The sequence below is a fragment of the Papaver somniferum genome, chromosome 1 (assembly GCF_003573695.1).
Source record: "Papaver somniferum cultivar HN1 chromosome 1, ASM357369v1, whole genome shotgun sequence".
NCBI classification, from domain to species: Eukaryota; Viridiplantae; Streptophyta; class Magnoliopsida; order Ranunculales; family Papaveraceae; genus Papaver; species Papaver somniferum.
This window is the reverse complement of record NC_039358.1, coordinates 172,431,372-172,454,089: the sequence shown is the minus strand read 5'-3', so window position 1 is coordinate 172,454,089 and position 22,718 is coordinate 172,431,372. Positions and strand designations below refer to the sequence as shown.

The following is a 22,718-nucleotide window of genomic DNA, read 5'->3' as shown; positions in this document are numbered from 1 at the left end:
CCTTTTCTATTTGGTCCAAAATTATTTAAAAATATTAAATGGACCAAAGTACCCTTCCGTGTTAATTCCAACATATTTTTTTATGGCAGTTCATTCTGCCTGATGAACTATCAGGCATTTTATAGATTTGAGTTCATTATGTTTCATGAAAACCGTACATTTCATTATATTTTATGAACTTCATTACACTTCATTAAATTCTACAAAAATTTCGTTATTAAGAACAAAGAGTCAGAGTTCATTCTTCAAATGAACTCCTGATAAAAACCTATATAAACCAGAGTTCATTCTTTGAATGAACTCCTGATAAAAACCTATATGAAACCAGAGTTCATTCTCCTGATGAAAACCTATATAAATCAGAGTTCATTCGTCAAAATGAACTCCTGATAAAAACCTATATGAAACCAGAGTTCATTCGTCAAATGAGCTCCTGATAAAAACCTATATAAACCAGGGTTCATTCGTCAAAATGAACTCCTGATAAAAACCTATATAAACCAGAGTTCATTCCAAAAATGAACTTCGTAATCTTCATCTTCTTCATCAGCAACAACAACTCATCTTCATCGTCTTCATCAGCAGCAGCAGCAACAGAGACGAAAAAACATCCAAAATCCTCATCACAAATTCTCATCGTCGTCTTCATCGTCTCCACAATTTTCAACAACAACAGCAGCAACAAAAAAAAAAGAAAAAAACATAAATTTTCATCGTTCATCATCGTTCATCGTCTTCTTCATCTTCAAACACCAGCAACACAATCGTCTTTTTCATTTTCAACAACAACAACAAAAAAACATAAATCTTCATCGTTCATTATCTTCATCGTCTTCTTCATCTTCAACACAATCGTCTTCTTCATCTTCAAACACCAGCAGCAAAACAAAAGAAAAAGAAAATCAAGAACAGAGAGAAACTAGATCCGAAACTAGAAGAGAGAAAAAGAAAAAGAAAATGATTTCTTTTGTGCTAAGAAATTCCTATATATATGGATCTGAAAGGGTATTTCTGTCACTACAAGATGACTATTACATCATCCATGACGTATCCTAGGACCAAACAATAATTTGCAGGACCAAACTGTAATTGGACGACCGAAGGGAGTCCTTCTATGTGATCACAATGGAGGCCAAAATTGCAATTGGATGCAACACTTTTTTTTGCATTTTTGATTGATTCAATTGAACATGAATTGATAGTTTTTTTTTCCAAAATTGATTTGATAATAGAAGAGTTATAATACCCAACTACTAATAAGCACCATCAAATCGATCAAAATGCAACTTGCTTGTTAATTATTTCGACCAAAAATCCTTGAAAAAACGGTGGCCTAATCTAATTTGCCACATTTTTATACAATTTCATTCAATTCGACCAAATTGGATCAAAATGTATCGTCCTTTTCCAAAATTGGTTTGATAATCAATGATTTTGGGTCTCCTTTTATATTTCTTCTCCATCAAACCGGATGAATTCGATCAATTTTACCCTCAATTGTTTCGAATAAAACTAAAAAGTCGGAAATGTGTGGTGTACAAAAAAGTGTGATGTAAAACAAAAACAATTAGTAACGCATATATATGTTCTATTTAGATTTTATGTTGCAAAGTAAAAGAATCAGTAAAATTAAGAATTTTGATGGAATCTTCGGTCGGCCCCGCACCGTGCGCGGTAATCTAGTATATATTTTGAAAATGAACCAAACAGACAGTTGACTCAGAAAACTGAATCAAACTCTCTCTAATATATTATTTCTAGGAACTATTAGTATTTCCTACCGATATATTATTTCTAGGAACTATTAGTATTTCTAGGAACTATTAGTATTTCCTACCGATTTAAAGCCCTATCACATAATCTTGTGTTCTTTTACAAGAGAATCGCTTTTCAAAAAAAAGAAAAAAAACACTCTATAAAAATGGTGGATTATATTCCCGAAATTATTTCTTAAATCCTCGAATTGCTTGATATAGTTGTTGGTATATTGTTATTTCTCTTCAAAAATACTCGTTTGCATTACATGTTACTTGTGTTTTCTACTTTGGTCTTGATGTTTTTGAAATCCATATTAATTTCAATTTCATCGTGCATAAAATCTATGAAACTTCAAACAAATTAAATAAGTGGTGTAACCATCATTTTTGGGTGTTGGTCAAAGTTGTGTTACTGAACGCCACCTTAATTCCATGATGATGCTTTCCAGCAGCTTTCGTAGTTGTTTCAGCAGCGGAGCAGCCTTTTACTTTTTGTACTAACTACCAATCAATTAATTACAGACTTTAGTTATTGGCTTTTTGTTTCTCATTACGACGAAGAGATTCTAGACAACTTGGATCCATCTAATAAACAAAAAAAAACGAGTTAAACAAATTCCAACCTCGGCTAATCGAACGCTTGCGATTGGCCTCAAATAATATTGGACAGGGACATTTTTCTTCAGCTGTAGTCATTATGTGATGGAGTATCGGAGCAGGTAATCGCTGTTTAGATTATTAGAAGCAACCAGTTAACTTAAACTAATACCAATTGACGTATCTCTATATTCATTACCGACTATATATTCAGAACCTTCATAAATTATTCCTTCATTTCTTCTTCCCCGTTTCTCTCTATCAGAAATCCAAAAATGTCTGCAACAAAGATGGCAAATAAATATTCTACACTTTCTTACATATTCACAATTCTATTTTTATCGTCATATGGCGAAGTTGGATATAGTCGTATCATTGGAACGATAACTAATTCTGAGTACAATATTGATGAACACCGAGTGATACAACAACCAACGTTTCATTCACCCAAGGAGATAAAACTAGCGGCGCCAGTTACATGTGAACCGAAATATGGGTTTTTGCCATGTACAAGTGCACCATGGGGATCATTGTTCTTGGTAGTTGTCTATGAATATGTTTCGTATCTTGGTGAAAGATATATTTCCATGGGCAGTGAACTTATGTTCAAGGTTCTTGGTCCAGGTATATTTGGCGCTAGTGCTTTTCAAATCCTTGGTTCGCTCCCTGAAGCCATCTTAGTTATGGGTAAGTTCTTGCAATTAATTCATTTTGCTTTCGGTTTGATATATATATTTTAAAAAATCTTGGTTATTTCTCAAGCAACACGATATTAAGTCAGAAGAAGGTTTTTATACAAGATAACTATCGTTTAAGTAAAACACAATGGAAAAGATTAAAAATAGGAACAATATGAGGATTAGATAATCTTAAACAGTGATGTTTATTCTGGGCATCCACCGTATTGTTGGACATAGAACTAATAATGTAAGTCAGAAGAAGATACTTAGCTCAAACCGATGTTGCTTGAGATGCACAGAAAATGTAGAGGCACGTAAACGATACGCTGTCCTAAAGGCAATATCGCCTGCTACTCCGCTGAGATGCTATAGCAGTTGGCGAGTCACCTCCAGGATACAACTACTGATAGTACCCCTCAATGTAGCATACAAAGAGAGTACCCTTAGAACTTGGCAGTGTTAGCAAAAGCTCAAAACAGAGAAACTAGAAATAAAAACTTATTTTCTGAAAGCAGAGGGAGAGCAGAAGAAGAGGTGTTTCTCTGTTGTATCTCAAAAGAGCTCAAGACTCCTCCCTTATATAGTGTTTAAGACGTTACAAACGAGAGGAAAAATGCATGCAACAAAACCATGCGTAAGACAGAAATACTGGTAATGTTTGGTTAAAAACAGTGTTGCTTTTGTCAGGCTTAGAGCAGTGTGTTGGTTAAAAACAGTGTTGCCAAAACAAATACGTACAGACAAGAAAGCCAGGACAAACATGTGCAGACAAGGAAGGCAAGACAAACACGTACAGACAAGAAAGCCAAGACAAACATGTGCAGACAAAGAAGAAGATTCTTCTACATGTGTGTAAAACACGTACCAAAAGTTTTAGCAAAAAGATAGGATCTAATGAACCCACACCCGAACCCGAGCCCGACCCGACCGGACGGACGGCGGCGGCGTGCGTGCTTCTGTGCGAAGCACCGCGCGTACGGGAAAGGAAACCTTGCCCTAGTCTAGGCCTTCCCCCCTCACACAAAAGTCTAGTGACCCAAGGGCCATGCCCTTTTAGCCAATTCTATGGTATTTAAGTCTAAAACTCTTTAGATTTTAGTCTATGTGGGACTATTGTTTTATCTATTCAAATGAAAAAACAAGTAGTGGGCAATAGGTCTAGAGATCAAAACATAGTCCATGCAAATTTGGTATAACAAAGCCGTTTTTTCTAACAATCCCCCACATAAATGATAAAACATATCGACGAAATACGAGAAAACATAATACATCAATATTAGGCTAAGGTGTCCCAGAGATTGAACCTTAACTTAGTGAGAGGTTACCGGAACTGCTTGTTGTTACGGTGAACACAATGTCTTGAACCACCAATAGTGAGTGCACTTCAGAAATAACAACCACACTTTGATGTCTCAAAGAAAAAGAAAGCTGCCAAGCTCTTGCCGTTGTGCCCGTTTTGTCCGTGGGCTAAATCCCGGACTTAATGAATGTCTCTAGAGAAAAATCTCAAATTCTCATAGGAAGCGGCCCCACTTCCAACATCCACATAGGTGATTCCATTAAGAGTGTCCTGCCACACTACGCTTTAAGCAAAGTCATGGAACTCATTAAGATCTTGACAGATCATCCTAAAACATGCAGGCAGCACTATCATACGGTTACACCATAGGGAGGGACAAAGATAGTGCTCTCTTGACATCACCAAAAATTAGTTATCTCATTGAACCTTATTCTTGGAGCTCCATTCACAAGGTTGAGTGTCCTTCATGGCGATTTATTCTATGAGCTTGAGTCACATCCCCTTCGATGTGGATCTAACTACCTCTCTAGATAACCCTTTCGTCAAAGGATCTGCAATATTCTCTTTAGACCTCACAAAGTCTATAGAGATGATACCAGTAGAGAGTAGTTGTTTCACTGTCTTGTGTCTTCTTTGAAGATGTATAGATTTCCGTTGTATACACTATTCTTTGCGCATCCAATAGCAGCTTGACTGTCACAGTGGATTGCGATCGAAGACACAGGCTTGGGCCAGAGTGGAATTCCACCCAGGAAACCTCGTATCCATTCAGCTTCCTCCCAGCTTTCTCCAAGGCTATAAACTCAGACTCCATGGTGGATCGGCATACATGTCTGTTTGGTAGACTTCCATGACACAGACGCACCACCAAGTGTGAAGATGTACCCACTAGTGGATTTGCACTCATCTGAGTCTGATATCCAGTTAGCATCACAATACCCTTCTAGCACAGCAGGATACTTCCCAAAACTTAAGCAATAGTTTGAAGTTCCTCTCAGGTACCTAGAACTCTGTAGAGAGCATTCCAGTGATCCTGCCCAGGGTTGCAAGTGTACCTGCTTAATCTACTCACAGTATAGGCAATATCAGGTCTTGTACAGTTCATTAAATACATAAGACTGCCAATAACACGAGAATACTCAAGTTGATAAATACCCTCACCCTTGTTCTTTTTCAATTTCAATTGGGATCATAAGGAGTAGTTGCAGGTTTAGCATTTTCATGATTAAATCTCTTAAGCACAGTTTCAACATAATGAGATTGACTAAGACTATATCCATCAGACATCTTTCTGATTTTCATCCCTAAGATTACATCAGCAGGGCCTAAGTCTTTCATGTCAAAGTTTTCGTTAAGCATGCTTTTAGTGGTATTAATACTATCAAGGTTACTACCTAATATGAGCATATCATCAACATATAGGCACACAATAACATGAGAATCATCCACAGATTTAATGTAAACACATTTATCAGATTCATTAACCTTGAAGCCATTAGATATCATTACATGATTAAATTTTTCATGCCACTGTTTAGGTGCTTGTTTTAAACCATACAAAGATTTTTTCAGTTTGCATACTTTATCTTCAAACCTTTCACAACAAAACCTTCAGGTTGGTCCATATAAATTTCTTCATTCAATTCACCATATAAAAAGCAGTTTTAACATCCATCTGATGTATATGCAAATCATAAATAGAAGCAATAGCAATCAGCATCCGGATAGAAGTGATTCTAGTGACCGGTGAATAGGTATCAAAGAAATCTAATCCTTCCTGTTGTCTGTACCCCTTAGCTACCAACCTAGCTTTGTGTTTTTCTATAGTTCCATCTGTTCTAAGTTTCCTTTTGAAGACCCACTTGCAACCTATGGTTTTACTACCAGGAGGTAAGTCTACAAGGTCCCAAGTTTCATTTTTTGAATGGAATCCCACTCATTATTTGAAGCTTCTTCCCAGAAGGGAGCTTCCGGAGAGGTCATAGCTTCCTTATAAGTTTGGGGTTCAGACTCTACCGTAAGAGTCACAAAATCTGGACCAAACTTTTCTCGGTTCTGACCCTCTTACTTCTTCTAGGTTCGGTTTCAGCATCTAGAGACGGGGGTTGACTAGTCGAAGGAACATCTGAGAGATCATCGCGGACCCTTTTATGAGGTCCAGACCCTAAAGGGAAAATGTGTTCGAAAAACACATCTCTGGATTCCATTATGGTGTTCTCACCAATTACCATGAACCTATAAGCACTAGTGTGCTCAGGATATCCTAGGAAAACACAATCTACAGTTTTAGGTCCTATTTGGTTTTCTTGGAACGAGGAGTGGCCACCTTGGCCAAACACCCCCACACTTTAAAGTATGCATAGGACGGTTGTCTTCCTTTCCATAACTCATATGGAGTTTTGTCGGATTTCTTAAATGGAACTCGGTTCAAGATATAGCAAGCAGAGAGAATTGCTTCCCCCCACAGGTTCGAAGGTAGCCCTGAACTAGCTAACATAGCGTTCACCATATCTATGAGTGTTCGGTTTTTCCTTTCAGCTACTCCATTCGACTCAGGTGAAGAAGGTGCAGTAGTTTCATGAATGATGCCATTAAGTTTGCAGAATTCTCCTATAGGTATCACATACTCACCGCCTCGGTCCGACCTAAGAGTTTTAATAGTAACACCTCTTTGGTTTTCTACTTCAAGTTTATATAATTTGAAAGCGTCTAAGGCTTCATCTTTACTTCTAAGAAGATAAACCTGACAGTATCTTGAGTGATCATCTATAAAAGTGATGTACCATTTTTTACCTCCTCTAGTTGGTGTTGATTTCAAATCTCCCAAATCCGAGTGGATTAGTTCTAGGGGAGTTGTACTACGTTCAACCTTTTGTTAAAGGGTTTTCTAGCATATTTAGATTCAACACAAATTTCACATTTATGACCTCTGTCAAAGTTTATTTTAGGAATGCAGCCTAATTTAGCAAGTCTTTCAATGATTTGAAATTAACATGTCCTAGTCTATCATGCCAAACATGTGAGGAGTCACAAACATAAGCAGAAGAAGATGCATTGTCATTCAAGTTCAAAGAAAGTACACTAAGCTTAATCATGTTTCAGTGACATATCCTTTTCCTACGAAATCACCACCTTTAGAGATTACAACTTGTTAGACTCAGCTACAAATTTAAAACCTTTCCCAAGTAAGATGGTTTCTGAGATAAGATTCTTGCATATGTCCGGGACGTGATACACGTCATTCAATGCGAGAGTTTTTCCTGAAGTGAGTTCAATTCAACCTTGCCTTTTCCTACCACTTTAGAGGTAGAAGAGTTTCCCATAAACAATTTCTCATCGTCTCCTACTTTGTTATAGGAGGAGAAAGCATTTCTGAACTTACAGACATGCCTGTGGCTCCAGAATCAAGCCACCAGTCTCTCACATTGGTCACATTAGAGACAAGGTTGACTTCAGACACCATGCCAGTAAAATATCCAGAATCATCTACTACGTTTGCCTTATTTTTCTGTTTAGGATCATTTTTGGTCTTTTTAGGTGCCCTACAATCTTTGGCCATATGACCAGTTTTCCCACAGTTATAGCAGTCGCCTTTGATGGTGTTTTTGGAGACACCACCCTTTGGCTTAAGATGGTTACCTTTGGAGTTACGTTGTTTGTTACGTTTACCATTTTTGCTGGATTCTCCGTGCCTTTTCTTTGACGCAGCATTATCGTACAGGACATGAGCTTTGTTGGACATGTCTTTGCTCAGTATCAGGCTTTTGTCCTTGCAGTACAAAAGTTCCTCCACCTGGATCTTTTTCCCCAGCTCCACCATGGTGATTTCGCGATTCTTGTGTCGCAGCCTCCTCTTGTACTCGTTCCATGAGGGTGGTAGCTTTTCAATTACTGCATGTACTTGTAGAGATTCATCAATATGCATTCCTTCAGCAAGAATTTCGTTGATGAGTAGCTGGAGTTCGACGAATTGTTCTACAACAGGCTTTTCATCAGTCATCTTATATTCCAGGAACCTAGATACCAAGAACTTCTTGCTTCCAGAAGCCTCTGCAAGATATTTTTCTTCTAGGGCTTCCCATAAATCAAAAGCAGTAAAATTCTCTTTTGCATTATAAAAGTCGTACAAGGAGTCATCCAGACAGTTAAGAATGTGGTTTTTGCACATGTAATTCTTCCTAGTCCACCTATCCAGTCTATCTTCATAGCCACGGTCATGAAGCCTTCTTGAGGGTCTTTCTAAGGCAACTTCATCTAGCCTTTGGTCTTTTAAGAAGAATAACATTTTGGACTGCCATCGTTTAAAGTCTTTTCCACTAAACTTTGGGGGTTTGTCTACAGTACTCTTTCCCATGTTGTTACAAAAAATATAGTAAAGAGGATATTGCCTTTAGATTGTTGGACATAGAACTAATAATGTAACTGAGAAGAATATACTTAGCTCAAACCGATGTTGCTGGAGATGCACAAAAAATGTAGAGGCACGTAAACGATACGCTGTCCTAAAGGCAATATCGCCTGCTACTCCGCTGAGATGCTATAGAAGTTGGCGAGTCACCTCCAGGATACAACTACTGATAGTACCCCTCAATGTAGCATACAAAGAGAGTACCCTTAGAACTTGGCAGTGTTAGCAAAAGCTCAAAACAGAGAAACTAGAAATAAAAACTTATTTTCTGAAAGCAGAGGGAGAGCAGAAGAAGAGATGTTTCTTTGTTGTATCTCAAAAGAGCTCAAGACTCCTCCCTTATATAGTGTTTAAGACGTTACAAACGAGAGGAAAAATGCATGCAACAAAACCATGTGTAAGACAGAAATACTGGTAATGTTTGGTTAAAAACAGTGTTGCTTTTGTCAGACTTAGAGCAGTGTGTTGGTTAAAAACAGTGTTGCCAAAACAAATACGTACAGACAAGAAAGCCAGGACAAACATGTGCAGACAAGGAAGGAAAGACAAACACGTACAGACAAGAAAGCCAAGACAAACATGTGCAGACAAAGAAGAAGATTCTTCTACATGTGTGTAAAACACGTACCAAAAGTTTTAGCAAAAAGATAGGATCTAATGAACCCACACCCACACCCGAACCCGAGCCCGATCGACCGGACGGCGGCGTGCAAAGCACCGCGCGTACGGGAAAGGCAACCTTGTCCTAGTCTAGGCCCTCCCCCCTCACACAAAAGTCTAATGACCCAAGATCCATGCCCTTTTAGCCAATTCTTTGGTACTTAAGTCTAAAACTCTTTAGATTTTAGTCTATGTGGGACTATTGTTTTATCTATTCAAATGAAAAAACAAGTAGTGGGCAATTGTTCTAGAGATCAAAACATAGTCCATGCAAATTTGGTATAACAAAGCCGTTTTTTCTAACACGTATATGATGATGCTGCCTTTTACGTTAGCCGGTTTTCTTGACAGAGCTACTGGCCATCGATTTTTCCTTATTTCTTAGTTGATTTTCACATCAAACAACTAACAACCAATGGGAAAAGGTTAATGTTGGAGGCCAGGGTATAGACAAATACTGATTACCTGTTCATCCAATATGCGGTTAATGTGGCCTTAATGCTCCAACGACTCCAATTTCGTAACCATTTCTTAGAAAGGAAAGCACGATTGACTAACATAGTAACATCCTTGTTTATTAGATCTGATTCGGGATACGAATTTTCTGGTTTTCTATCACTTCCCATGTCAGATCGTTTTTTCTTTTTCTTCGTATTTCTGATGTTTGACCAGGCTTATACATCTAAGTTAAAGAGGTATTTTACGCATTACTTCCGCATACGATCAAATTGAAAATTAACAGTAACTCGTTTCAAGAAGCAGTGATAGTATAAATTTTATTATCAAAAATTATTAAATACTCCGATTATATAGAACTTTTGAATTAAATCAGATATGTACCTGACTGAAATACCTTTAATTAGTCTGGGGCCTATGCCACTTAATTGGGGCCTATGGATTTATTCAACCACCCAATTGAAAATAATAAGGGATGTCTAAAGATTGTAAAATTACTAGATTAACCTTTACAAAAACTTTAATTATTCTAACACAAATACAAATACAAATACAAAATAATAACTTAATTAACAAATACAAAAATTATTAATCAAAACTCAACTTCCATCAAAATTAAAACTAAACCTAATCAATCACAAACAACAATTATAATCTAATTTCTTTTTGGTTTACAAAAAAAAAGAAACAAACCCAAAAACAGACAATTCAAGTGATTGAGTTAAATCCCTTTAACCCCTTCCTTCTAAGAGATACTCTACAATAATTTACCTCTAAAACTTTGAAATTCGCTAATCAAGGTATCTGAAAATCACCCAGAATCGGTTTTTATATAAACCATAGTAATCCGATTTTGAAGCTAATCGGATTTTATTGTGAACCTACATACCCCGATTCTGAGTTGATGTGATGAACATCAACTATAATCGTATTACGTTAATACACAAATCAACCGATTCTTGATTCATGTTCGGATCATTTTGGACCATATGTAATCCGATTGTTTAGTTAAAAATCTCTGTATCCAATAATCGGATTACATTATACTCCATATAAACCGATTCTGAAAAGGCTGCAACAAACTACTTCAAGATCAGATTACATTATACTCCATTTATCCAAAGAAAATGCTTAGCGTCCGGAAAAACCACTCCAACGGCATTCATTAGTGTTTGGTCCTTATCCGTTACTATGATCCTCGGAGTTTGATTACCACGGTATATCTCCTTCAAGGTCTCTAGCATCCAAACAAAACTCACATCATTCTCCCGATCCATAAACCCCCATGCTATTGGAAAGTTTGTTTGTCGGAAGTATGGCAAGCAATGTTTAACAATGGCATATTGTACTTGTTGGTCTTGTATGTACAATCTATTAACAAAACTTTATAGAAGCATTGTGCAAACTTGATCATCTCCGGATGCACCAAGAAAATACGAGTCACTTTGCCTTCCAATACTTGTTTCCTCATTGTGTATCCGTGTTGCTCGGCTAACCATTGAGATTGTTCCATAACTGCTCTACCATCCCATGACCTCCTCCTAAAGGCTGCTCTTGCCGTGTAAATTTGCCTCAAAGTGGACAAGTTATCCTTATCATCCTCCTTAATCTTCCTAAGGATTTCACTTGGTTTATACGCTTTCATCGACCTCACCGTTTCCAATTGATGTGGTTTCAACCCACAAACGGCCGCGTGTCCAACAAGAGATTCCAGATCATCATGATTGTGACAACCATTCATCATTTAAAGAACTTGTATACCTTACTACCATCGGGTCTCTTGGGTCTATTAACTATAATCTTAAACGTGCAACCATACTTCTTTGATTTAGTAATGTATTCTCTTGTCGTCTTCTTCACGTACAGTCTTTCATTTTCCCAGTGACTTTCTTGCTTCCCACCTCTCTCACAAAAAATTTCCAAACGATCTTGACTTGAATGACGACCTAAAACTAAGGCGCATTTGATCTCTATTCCCTTGTCTATAACCCATTGCTTTGCATCGTTTCTATCTACCCATTCCAAATCGGTGAAATAGTGGGCAGAGGTATCACACCTACGGGTTTGGGATGATTTTCGTCGAACACCGCAACAATCTACAACAAATATCAACAAGTTGATGATTCAAAATCGGTTTATATGTTACAGTCGATAAAACCGATTTTCCACAATCGGTTTATATGTGCAACTATAAAGACCGATTAAAGATTTGTCTAAAAAATTTCAAAGTCCACAATCGGTTCACCTCTCGTGTCATATAATCTGATTGTTGTTCACATTTCTCCTGGAACTTTAGGAATCGGATTACATATACACGAAAATAAACCGATTGTCCACTTACGTGATTATTCAAGTATGCACATCACCAACATAAACCGATTTTGGTCACGTACCCAACTCCCCAAAAATTTATTACAATCGGTTTATATGGTGATGAACAAAAAACGATTATGATACCCAATTTGGGGATTTTACACAGAATCGGTTTATGTGGTGTTATCGAATAAACCGATTCTGGAAAACTATTTTGAAATTTTTTTCCTTTTTGGGCGATCGAGACGTGCAAGCATGTTTGTGGATCGTTACAATTCATACCTGTTTATTAGAAGCATTATCACCTTCTTCTTCTCGACGAATTTGTTCTTGTGCTTGAATAATATCCTCAAGCATTCTTTGGTTGACATCCTCTTCTTCTTTCAACAAAATATCCAATTCGGTAGGATCGAAATCATGATAATCTGATGCACCCACTTCTTCATCACTACTAGGGTCTTCATCATCACTATAAAGTTTCATTTTGCTAACAAAAATCACAAACCCTAACTTTTTCTTTTTCCCTCTTCTTCTTCTTTCCCTCCAAACCTTAAAAGAGGAAATGAATTTCTACTCTAATCCTAACACTATAACCAAACTCAAACACTAATTAATTTAACTAATACTAAATTAATCATCACTAATTTAATAAGGGTATATTAGGTATTAACAAAAACAAATGGTTAAGGGGTTTCTAGAAATTACTTGTTAGTGACCCTATTTTGCCATGTAGCTATAGGCCCCAATTAAGTGGCATAGACCCCAATTTAGCTAGGTTAATTAGTTGTATGAGTTCGATAAATCTCGAGTTACAAAAAATACTCCATAGAACAAGCAATATGGCATCCGAAAGTAATGTCCAAAAGAACTGTATGTTCCAAGTCCTTTTGTTTCACATTTTCTGATATATTGCGATAATTCTAAGTTTACCGGGTGAAAAATTCTGTGAGAATTACCGTGACTCACAGCCATCCGGGACCCACATGTGGATAAATAGCAACCCCTACAAAGCCTCTGGATGGGCCCAAGGGATGTGAGACTGGGAATTTTCCCCGGTCAACGTAGCATATATTGTGGCTGCTCATATGATCAGATGATTAATACCCGCATCAATGATTTCTTCCAAGTCATAGCTGCCACAAGTAGTAGGTATTTGTGCTTTAATGTAGTAGGTAACTTTTTGCCGTGGGAAATATGATTTTTTGTGCACTCGACGCAGTAGCATGTCTAGCATGCATCATCCTATCAGTTAAGTCGTCAAGTTTGACAATGAATAGAACGTTCACTGTTTCTCTTTTTGATACTTGGATTTAATGAATTGAGCCCAAGTTGAATTAAAAGCTTAACATATTAGGCACTAACCTGTCTATGGAGACCACCAAATGGGATATACTTGCGTAATATGTAAATTTCATTTCAATCGTACATAATCAATTGTGATTGAGTTATTTTTCTAGATTTTATAATTACCAACAAAACTAGACTGATTGTTTGTCAGATTGTTATGAATAAACTTTTGTACACTTGTGTGTAAACTACAGCAACTGGATTATATGGAACTAAAGAAGTAGCACAGGATCAAGTGAAGTTTGGAATATGGTTACTATCTGGATCAACAATAATGCTTCTTACAATATCATGGGGTGCTTGCATTGCTTGTGGTTGTTATGATCTGTCATCTCCTCCTCCTTTAACCCCTACATCTTCAACTGATCATCTACTACTTTCAACACCAGCATTAGTATCTAAGAAGAAACCATTATCATTGACTGGTAATTATTTCTTTACCCGCTTGACTCTGTACATGTTTTTTTTTTATTGGTACGAGATATTTAAGAAAGTTCGTGATGTTGCAGGATATGGTGTTACTATTGATATCGAAACTAATTATACTGCCGCCATCATGATGTTCTCTTTGATCCCATTTATGGTTGCGCTACCACAGTTATGGGGTGCGCCTTTGGGACATTATCCGGTTCTAATTGCTCTGATTTTTTCCGTCAGTTTTCTAGTTGCATTTATCTTTTATCAGGTACGTAACTATGGGAACTTACGTTAAATGGTGATGAATTCTAATCGACATAAGAAAAGGAAAGGTGATTTTTTCATACTTTTGTTTAGGTTTTTTCTCCATGGATTCAAAATAGAAGACTAGAATATGTTATGAGTAAAGTGTTGGGAAAAGTTGCACTTGGAAAGCTCCTCAGCGAAGACGGTGTTCCCAAAACTCCCATTATAAAAGAGTTAGTAGCATTTCTTTCTAAGCTTTTCTTTATTCTCAAATGGGTTAGTATCACTTACAAATTTTCTCTTCTTGCAAGTTTTTGATTATATTTTTGTATATCATACTCAAAACTTTAGGTTGTTTGATAAGATTGATCGGGATAAAGACGGATTCGTTACCCCTAAAGAGATAAGAGGACTTATCATAGGAGTTCAATTTGAAGAAGTAGGGTTGAAAAAAGATGATTTCTTAGACAATGTGATGGGAGAATTTGATAACTATGCTGATGTTCACATTGAGGAGGATGAATTCGTCAAAGGTATCTCATCTTGGCTATTGAAAACTAAACAGTCTGCGTATAAGCGAGATCGTAAGCGTCGCTGCCAACGTAACCCCAATTCAACTGCCAATTCTCGGGTAAATTAAGTACATGTTTCCTCAAAATTTCACCATGTTTAGACCAAAATTCTCAAACTCTTTTTAGATATTTAGATTTATAACTGCAAATGTTGTTAACTCTTTGTAGTGAAGTGGCATTTGCAGTTAGAAGTATAAATATCGACGCACCTAAAATGTATAAAAAATGATTGCTTGACCTATGCTTCGATGCATAAGTTAACATTTGCATTATTGTAACATTACACACAATAGCTAATTATAAAAGTTTCTGCATTGATTGATTTTGAAATTGGTACAGGTCCATGATTCAACTACAGAGCAACAGTTGCTGGTGAATGAACCGAGTCTTACAACACGCATAGTCACGCATAAGGACATACATGTGTTTGATAACGTGGTCTGGACATTTATTGAAGCTGTCTCACTGTTAGTACTTGGGATTGGAATCTTAGTACTGTCTGCAGATCCTCTCATTGAATCTATCCAGAATTTCTCAAATGCTGCAAAGATCGACCCGTTTCTCTTCTCGTTTGTTGTATTACCTATTGCAGTGAACTACAGAGAAGCAATGTCAGCCATTAAATCTGCTCGCCATAAGAAACAACACTCTGCATCTCTAACTTTATCCGAGGTAAATAATTTATCTCGTCTTGCTAACATTATACTTCTCAGCACGTAGCCGATATCAGAACAATGCAGCTGATGCTTACATGCCACATAAACTAATATTCACTTTTCCTGTAAATGACGGATCTCAGTTGACCATAGTAGCTACCTATGCATTCTCCGTAATGTTTCTAATTTGTATGCACATACATGCAGATTCACACTGCAGTTTTCATGAATAACATCGTTGGCATATCCATCACTCTAGTGATGGTTTATGCTCAAGGCTTAGCATGGGATTTTGCGGCAGAGGTGCTTGTTGTTATGACTATATCCATCTCGATGGGTTTTATTGGTTTACGTTGCAAGACTTTGCGCTTATGGACAAGTATTGTAGCGATTTTCCTCTACTTCTTTTCTCTTTTCTTGCTTTACGTTCTTATTAATGTTTTCGGTTGGGTTTAGCTACTTAGATAATATGTATAGTGCAAATTGAATCTTTAAGCATTGGAAGAGTTTATTATTGTGGTTGTATAGTTACAAGTGTAAATCAAATTCAATTGTATTCAAGAAATTAGTAAATTGTAGAGTATTTTACACATTCTGAGGCAATTTCTTCTAACCAGTTTCAGAAGGAGAAAACTGATCTCTGGTGGAAACACTATTGAATGTCTGAACCTAACTTGTGCACAGGAGATATTATGCCCTACTCTTTCTTTAAGATTTGAACATGCACTTTAATAAATGAAGAGCAAAGTATTGTTTCCCACTTGTGAAATTGTGCGAGCTTGAGTCCCTACTAAATGCTGTTGCAATCTGGCAATTAGACCCGGATTACTTGCCATACTGGCTCAAGCTGTTGCTGTCCTAAAGTCAGATCAACCCTGAGTCCTGAGAGTGAATAATTTGTTGCCTACTTGTGTCTTGTTTTCGCCCATTTGATCCCTGTGCACAAGATCCGTTTTGCCCGTAGCCTCCCTCTACACTCTTTACTAGTTAATTCAGTTCTGCTAGTGTCTTTTTTATGGTGCATCTCAAATCTCAATAATGAATTTACTACTGTGTGTTGGGGACTCGGTTGAGATTGATCCCAAGGAAAAGAGACACCAAGATCGTACTTTTCATAACAAAAATAGGAGCTAAACTCATCTTGCATCATCAACATTCCAATTTTCATTTTCTACAAGATTTTTTTGTTTTGTTTTTTCTTCATTCTAATAATAAAAACAATAACAGTGGCATGTAAACATCGAAAACAATTACAGTTACATGCAAGTGAAAGAAAGAAAACACTGAAAATAAATAAGGGTACAGACAATGAAGACATCAAAGCACACTGCCCTTCCCACCCCCCATCATTCCCCTAACCTTTAAAAAGCCAAACACTAAAAACCCATCCCTCACCAAAAATTAAAATGAAGAAAGAATTGTTCTTCATAAATTTACCAAAAAAATTAAAAAATCATCACCAACATTCTGCTTCCCACCCCATTAACACCCAGTTCCTAAAACATTAATAGAATTAAAACAATTTTAACTCATAATACACCAAATCTCTAAAAAAAAAAAAAAAAAAATCATTAGTCCACATGTCATATTCCTACAGTTTTCCGTTCCTCGTAAGCTTGTCAGAGATAGAAAAGCCCCACTTTTGACAAATGAAAGAAGAGAAGCACATCACGTGAATGTGCATTTCAGCAGAACCCCACTTCCCCTCTTCAGTCTTACCACCACCACTGGATCATGATCAGTTGATTGGTTGCTGCTCCTCTTGATCAGTACCGTTTTGGTTTTGATTATCAGTTGATGAATTGTTGTTGTTGTTCATTTTCTTTAGATTTTGTTGATGATAAACTTGTCTTAATCTCTCTATTTCCTTCTTCAATGCTTCCTGATGAGCTGCATTTTGTTATACACCAAGCAAAACAAATGTTAACTTCATATATCCTCTAGATAGTGTTCAACTCTAACATGCTTGGAAGAAGGAAAAATAAAATAAAAAACAAATGGAACTTTAGAATTATAAGTTCTTGAATTATTGGAGTGAGAGAAGAAAAGCAAAGAGTATGAACATATGTAACATGGGCATGTGGGGGTCTCTAGTGAGAAAAAAGCCTTTTCCACCTATGATTCATTAAACAATGGATTAGAGAGATTTGCAACCCACGATTTTTTAAAGAAAATCTATTCGATGAAAAATCTCGTTCTGATACTGCATTAAAATAAGAGAATTGAATCAATATTCTCATCACATAGAATTGTTCCTTAGTGATTTTTTACGTCACAAAGTCATGCGAAAATATAACTCCCCCAGTTATAAAGTTTGAGGTTGTAAATTTAGAGAAATTTGAGCTTTTCAAAAATGCATTTTCATGAGCAAGTTATGCTTCAACTCAGGCCAACTGTATAGGTAATTCGAGTACAATTTTAAAATGAAGAAAATTAAATACTACTCCACTGTAAATATAAATTGAAGAGAATTATTTCTAACTTACCATCTTTGAAAATCTTATCTTGTGCTAGAGCCGCAATTCTTTGCTTAAGAGCACTATTATCAACATTTAGAACAAGGCGTTGATGGTCTAGAAATGCAACTCGAGGTGACAATGCTGATACTTCCGTCTACACAACACGTTAAAAAATGTTAGAAATTAGCAAAATATAATCATTATTAACCACTAAGTTGATGATTTACAGTAGAATTTCGCATAATTGCCCTATCAAAAGGCATTTCTCATAATCGTGTACCTGCAATGATGTCACGCTTCTTTCGAGCTCGGATATGTATTGTAGTTTCCTCACTCGTGATCGTTGTGCCGATTGTCGGTTCGCCAAAATTCTAAAGAAGTAAACACAGAAATTTGGTTAATGAACAACACTCGTACGTACATTGTTATATAAATTGTTGTCGTAATTCAGTCAGTAATTAAGATTACCTCTTAACCCTTTTAGGATCGATGATTGAATCACCATTGGAATTAGGTGTAGGAACTTGGTCGGATTGACATGAACTCTGTACTTCTCCTGATTCATTCTTAAGTTGTTGTTGTTGATCAGACGGTGTAGGTTTATCGTCATTAATACTATTATGATCAGAAGGTGTAGATGGGTTCGATGAAGATAGATTTTGAGGTATAGTAGTTGAAATATCATCTGAAAACATGGACATAAGTTGTTCATCATCCAATCTATCAAACTCATTATTACCAGGCCTTAAACCAGCTGAATTAGCTCTACATTCTTCCACAAATGGCGCTTCAAGAAATGTTATTGAATCACTTGCAGATCTTCTATGTGCATTTCTTTTTGTTGATGAAAAATCAAGAAACTCATCTACCCATGACGGTGAATGTTGTTGTTGCTGTTGTTGAGTACTACCATTTGCTGCTGCTGTTGGCATCAAATTACCCAATGATGGCATTTTTTGATGATGAAAATTTGGCCAATTTTGTGTCATGTTTGGAACTTTTGGTGGTAATTGAGCCATTGTCTATCTCTCCCTAAAACAGAATTTAATGTTTTAGAGAGAGAAGAAGAGTATTGTTTGAGAAATGAGAGATTAGAAGTTGATAGACTAAACAAACAAAAAAAAAAAAAAAGAATTATATCAATGAATCTTAGCAAACAAATAACCAACCAACAAACAGATGAATCTCTTTATCTCCACTTCTCATTACTTAGAAACTTGTTATTGTTTGTTGTTGTTGTTGATTATGTTTTTTCTATATTTCTCTTTCAGTGTCTATCTCTTTGTTTGGAATTGGATATCTCTCTCTCTAACTCTCTCTAGAAGGCTTGAATTTGGTTGATGTTTGTGTGTTTGTTTTTCTTTGGTTGAGTTTTTAGGTCTGGAGGTTTTGGAGAGGGGAGAAAGAGGGTCACATGGGGGAAGATTTTACGACAGCTAGCAACAGCTGGGAATAAGTGAGTGATAGAGAGAGGGGAAGTTGGGGGTCTCAACGGTTTTACTGGAAAGTCGCAGTAGTTTAATAACTGGCGGAATCAGCTACCACGTGCCGATGTGACCTTCTCTTTTGTGAAACAGGATATAAGACACTCTCTTTATTTATTTTTCAATAAAAGAAGTTTTTTACTGTGTACTTCTACGCATCATTTTGTATGCTCCAAAATGCCAATCAACCAACTCGGGAATCGCGACGGCAGTAGTCTTCGAACTTTTGTGAACTATACGCGCACACTGACGTGGAGTTGCTTATTCGCGAGAAGAAGATTATTGAGCGAAAACACAATTGTTGAGAGATTTTTTTGGTAATAGCATTGCGATGAAGAATAAGGGATGCAGTGTAATCAAGTATTTGCTGGGATTCAAAAAAATGTGTTCAATGTTGTGATCATTTTTTCATGGATCAGAGTTGGTGTGGCTAAAAGTGGAGTAGATAATATATATGTGTTATATAATGCTTGTGTCTTGTGAGTTTGATTCATATTTCTCGTTTGTGATTGTTGTTTGTGTTTGGTTTACTTATTATTCATCATAATTTTCTAGGATAATGTTTATTTCGTGGTTTTTGTTAGAATTCCAGACATTTGATATCAGAGCGGAACTGGTATTGGAGAGGCAAAAATCCTTGCAACTGGCATCAACGTATTAGATTTCGGTACAATGAAGTCGGAGTTATGGTAATGAAAGTGCGGTAGTCAGGGTTAAAACTTTTAACAGGAAGAACTTTCTGTTTTGAAAGTCTCGGATGGAAGACTATATATACGAGAAATACCCTGACATTTCATTAGGTGGAGCTGAGAAAATGAAGCACTCATAGACGACAGACGGTTAGTTCTTGATCGCAAGTGTGTGGTTGTGATATGTAGATGTCCAACTGAGGAAGATCATAATAACGTACAAGAGGTTACTAGTACGAAGAATCTTATAAATGCACTAACAAAATTGTATCAAAATTCTTCGGTCTCAAAGAAGATTATACTGTGTGAATATGTAAGAAGGAGAATCGATTTAGGCACATCTTTATCGATTATTCTCAGCTTTCAAAAGTTAGTATTACTTTTGATGATGAAATTCAAGCTTTGCAGTTATTGTTTTCATTACCAAAAGTTGAGAGACGACAGGAAAAACTATAAGTAATTTTGCATTCACAAAGTGAACCAGTTCATGGGCAATAACCACATAGTTTTTTTAAGTACCTATGGTTCCGCGTGGATCTCAAATTCACAAACGGGAGTGCCAAACTTAGTTTACGGGTAAGATTTTTTACTGTCATCGGGTGGGTATGGCATATGGGTCCTTCTCCTCGTATGTAAGACCCACGTACATCTGAATTTTAGAAATTCACGTTGGTATTTGATACACTGCCAGTGTTGGAAGACTATTCCTTTTTAAAGATAGTGTAAGAATATTATTTGTCCCAATTCGGCATGTAGGGTTCGCCAAATGGAAAATAGGTAATAGTTTGTCCTTACCTAATACCGAGGCCTTTTCAACACACTCGGCTCTAGATTTGGCAAAAAAAACTCCACGGTTATGTATGCTCTGGAGGGAGTAACCCAGAAATCATTGACTTGCTGGGAAGTTGTTTCTAGATGATCGCAGTTGTGCCCATTAAAAACCCTACAATGCGGTCATGGAGATAACATCGGTATAGGGTCGGGTCATTACCGTATTTTTTGTGAAGATGGAGATCAATAGGATGATGCGTGCTCATAATTTGACTTTACCTTTTATCGAGAGACTAAATGTTTTATTCTAATTTTACTGTGAGAGCTTAGTCGACCTTATTTTAGCTAAGGTTAATTTAAACAGAGAGCTTAGTCGACCTTAGTTTAACTTGAGTTGGAAATTGGAATGTAATGTACATGATAAAACAAGTAAATTAAATCTGATTCACTATAAAGATATACATTAGAGTGATAACATCTCCCATAACTCAAATGGAGAAATTATATGTTTGAGCTCATAAAAGTTGTCTCTTGAGAAATGAGACGTTTACAAGTTATTTGAGCTGAAGCAGTAAAATTCAAGCTTGAATTGTTTTCGTTTACAAGTTGTATCAATATCATTTTACAACCTCAACATGCGACAAATTTGAGGATAAATAAGACATGTTCATATGCACCAGTCAAATGGCATAGTTTGCCACTTTTTCACCCATTATGGGTATGGAAAAGTGGCAAACATAACTGCCTAACTGTTAAATGTATCATTTAGGCATAGGGAAAAGACACTCTACCTAGGGATATAGATTACATTTCTCGATGATCTCTAGATCGCTCGACGGTCTTTATAACGCCATCGATGGCTGTTATGTGGCTCGGTGCTATGATCATCACTCAATTACTTATCATCAACAGTTAGGAGTTCCCCCTATAAATACTCAACTCAAATTCATTTCAACTCATACCATCTCAACTTAAAAGTCATTTCAACATGGCTAGTCATCGTAACACCAACGTGACTAGTGCTCACTTCCCTCGAAAAGAATATGTTTCTCTAATTCGATGTCGTATGGTGTTAGATAATGCAAATTCAAGAAGGACAAATTCAAGCCTTCAACAATTATTTTCTTTTATCAACAACGATATGAGAAAGAATGCGCAAACTTTGTGGATGATAAAGGGGATCATCCTAGGTTGTCCATCGACGAACTAGTGAGTATCTTGATAACTTGTTTCTTTTTTTAACGACTCAGTTTTCTTTAATTAAAATCATATTGAATTTTTATTATTTATCTTTGTTTTCATAAAATTAGAGTTCATTCCAAATTTGTTGAAGACAACAGAATACAATTTAAGCACTATGAATGCTATCAACTCTATAATATTTTTGTGAAAGGATTTAATATTGATTAAGGGTTATGTGATGTGATTGCGTATTTTTAACTAAATGTTGGAAATTTAATGAAATGTCAACTAATTTGGAATTTGAAGACAGTTTTCGTTAATAAAAACAAAACAATTTCATTAGGAAGATTAAAATTAATTTACATCCATAAACTTTTGATCTCCCCGACCATTAAATATCATATTCATCATGTTTTGTGGATCAAGAGTGTATGTTCAGTATAGCAGATCTCACCGCTTTGAGACTGACTTGGTGGTTGAGTCTCATTAAAATCGTCAAAACCTTGAAAACTAACTGGATGACTCGTGCAGGGGGGGACACGATAGCAATCCGCAAATGGATGACCTTGAAATGGTTGAAATTCTGATGCAGTTGAGTTAATTGGATATATAGAGTAGATTGCCTAACTGCTTTAATGTTCAAGCCACCACCAGGAGTCGTAGTGTCAGTTGCATATTGGTTAAACAAACCTCCAGGAGTTGTTTACATGTTAATGACTTCATC

General features: G+C 36.5%; 2 protein-coding genes across 3 annotated transcripts; one reads left to right on the top strand and one right to left on the bottom strand.

Moving 5' to 3' along the window:
- The first annotated feature begins 2,610 nt into the window (after positions 1-2,610).
- Positions 2,611-15,999, top strand: LOC113334138 (sodium/calcium exchanger NCL2-like). Its single transcript, XM_026580490.1, has 7 exons — positions 2,611-3,041; positions 13,713-13,943; positions 14,028-14,203; positions 14,293-14,414; positions 14,533-14,812; positions 15,093-15,425; positions 15,617-15,999. Exons 1-7 carry the CDS (start codon positions 2,630-2,632, stop codon positions 15,863-15,865), a joined length of 1,803 nt encoding a protein of 600 aa, XP_026436275.1. The 5' UTR covers positions 2,611-2,629; the 3' UTR covers positions 15,866-15,999.
- Positions 16,000-16,816: 817 nt separating this feature from the next.
- On the bottom strand, positions 16,817-19,313 carry LOC113308180 (basic leucine zipper 61-like). Of its 2 annotated transcripts, XM_026556664.1 has the most exons (5): positions 19,038-19,313; positions 18,337-18,900; positions 18,149-18,239; positions 17,896-18,022; positions 16,817-17,299 (listed from the first exon to the last, which is right to left on the bottom strand). In XM_026556664.1, the coding sequence occupies exons 2-5, from the start codon at positions 18,885-18,887 to the stop codon at positions 17,148-17,150; spliced, it is 921 nt and encodes a 306-aa protein (XP_026412449.1). In that variant the 5' UTR covers positions 18,888-18,900; positions 19,038-19,313; the 3' UTR covers positions 16,817-17,147. The 2 variants fall into 2 exon arrangements, with proteins under 2 accessions (XP_026412449.1, XP_026412445.1); XM_026556660.1 differs by having other exon boundaries at positions 18,337-19,312.
- Positions 19,314-22,718: the final 3,405 nt, after the last annotated feature.

What these genes read in the sequence shown, in the direction of transcription:
- LOC113334138 (XM_026580490.1), top strand. Translation starts at nt 2,630, where the DNA reads ATGTCTGCAACAAAGATGGCAAATAAATATTCTACACTTTCTTACATA. An exon ending in TGAAGCCATCTTAGTTATGG is followed by an intron (nt 3,042 to 13,712) that starts GTAAGTTCTTGC and finishes TGTAAACTACAG; the next exon opens with CAACTGGATTATATGGAACT. An exon ending in TTGCATTTATCTTTTATCAG is followed by an intron (nt 14,204 to 14,292) that starts GTACGTAACTAT and finishes ACTTTTGTTTAG; the next exon opens with GTTTTTTCTCCATGGATTCA.
- LOC113308180 (XM_026556664.1), bottom strand. Translation starts at nt 18,887, where the DNA reads ATGGCTCAATTACCACCAAAAGTTCCAAACATGACACAAAATTGGCCA. An exon ending in GAAGCGTGACATCATTGCAG is followed by an intron (nt 18,023 to 18,148) that starts GTACACGATTAT and finishes CGTGTTGTGTAG; the next exon opens with ACGGAAGTATCAGCATTGTC. An exon ending in AGATAAGATTTTCAAAGATG is followed by an intron (nt 17,300 to 17,895) that starts GTAAGTTAGAAA and finishes AACAAAATGCAG; the next exon opens with CTCATCAGGAAGCATTGAAG.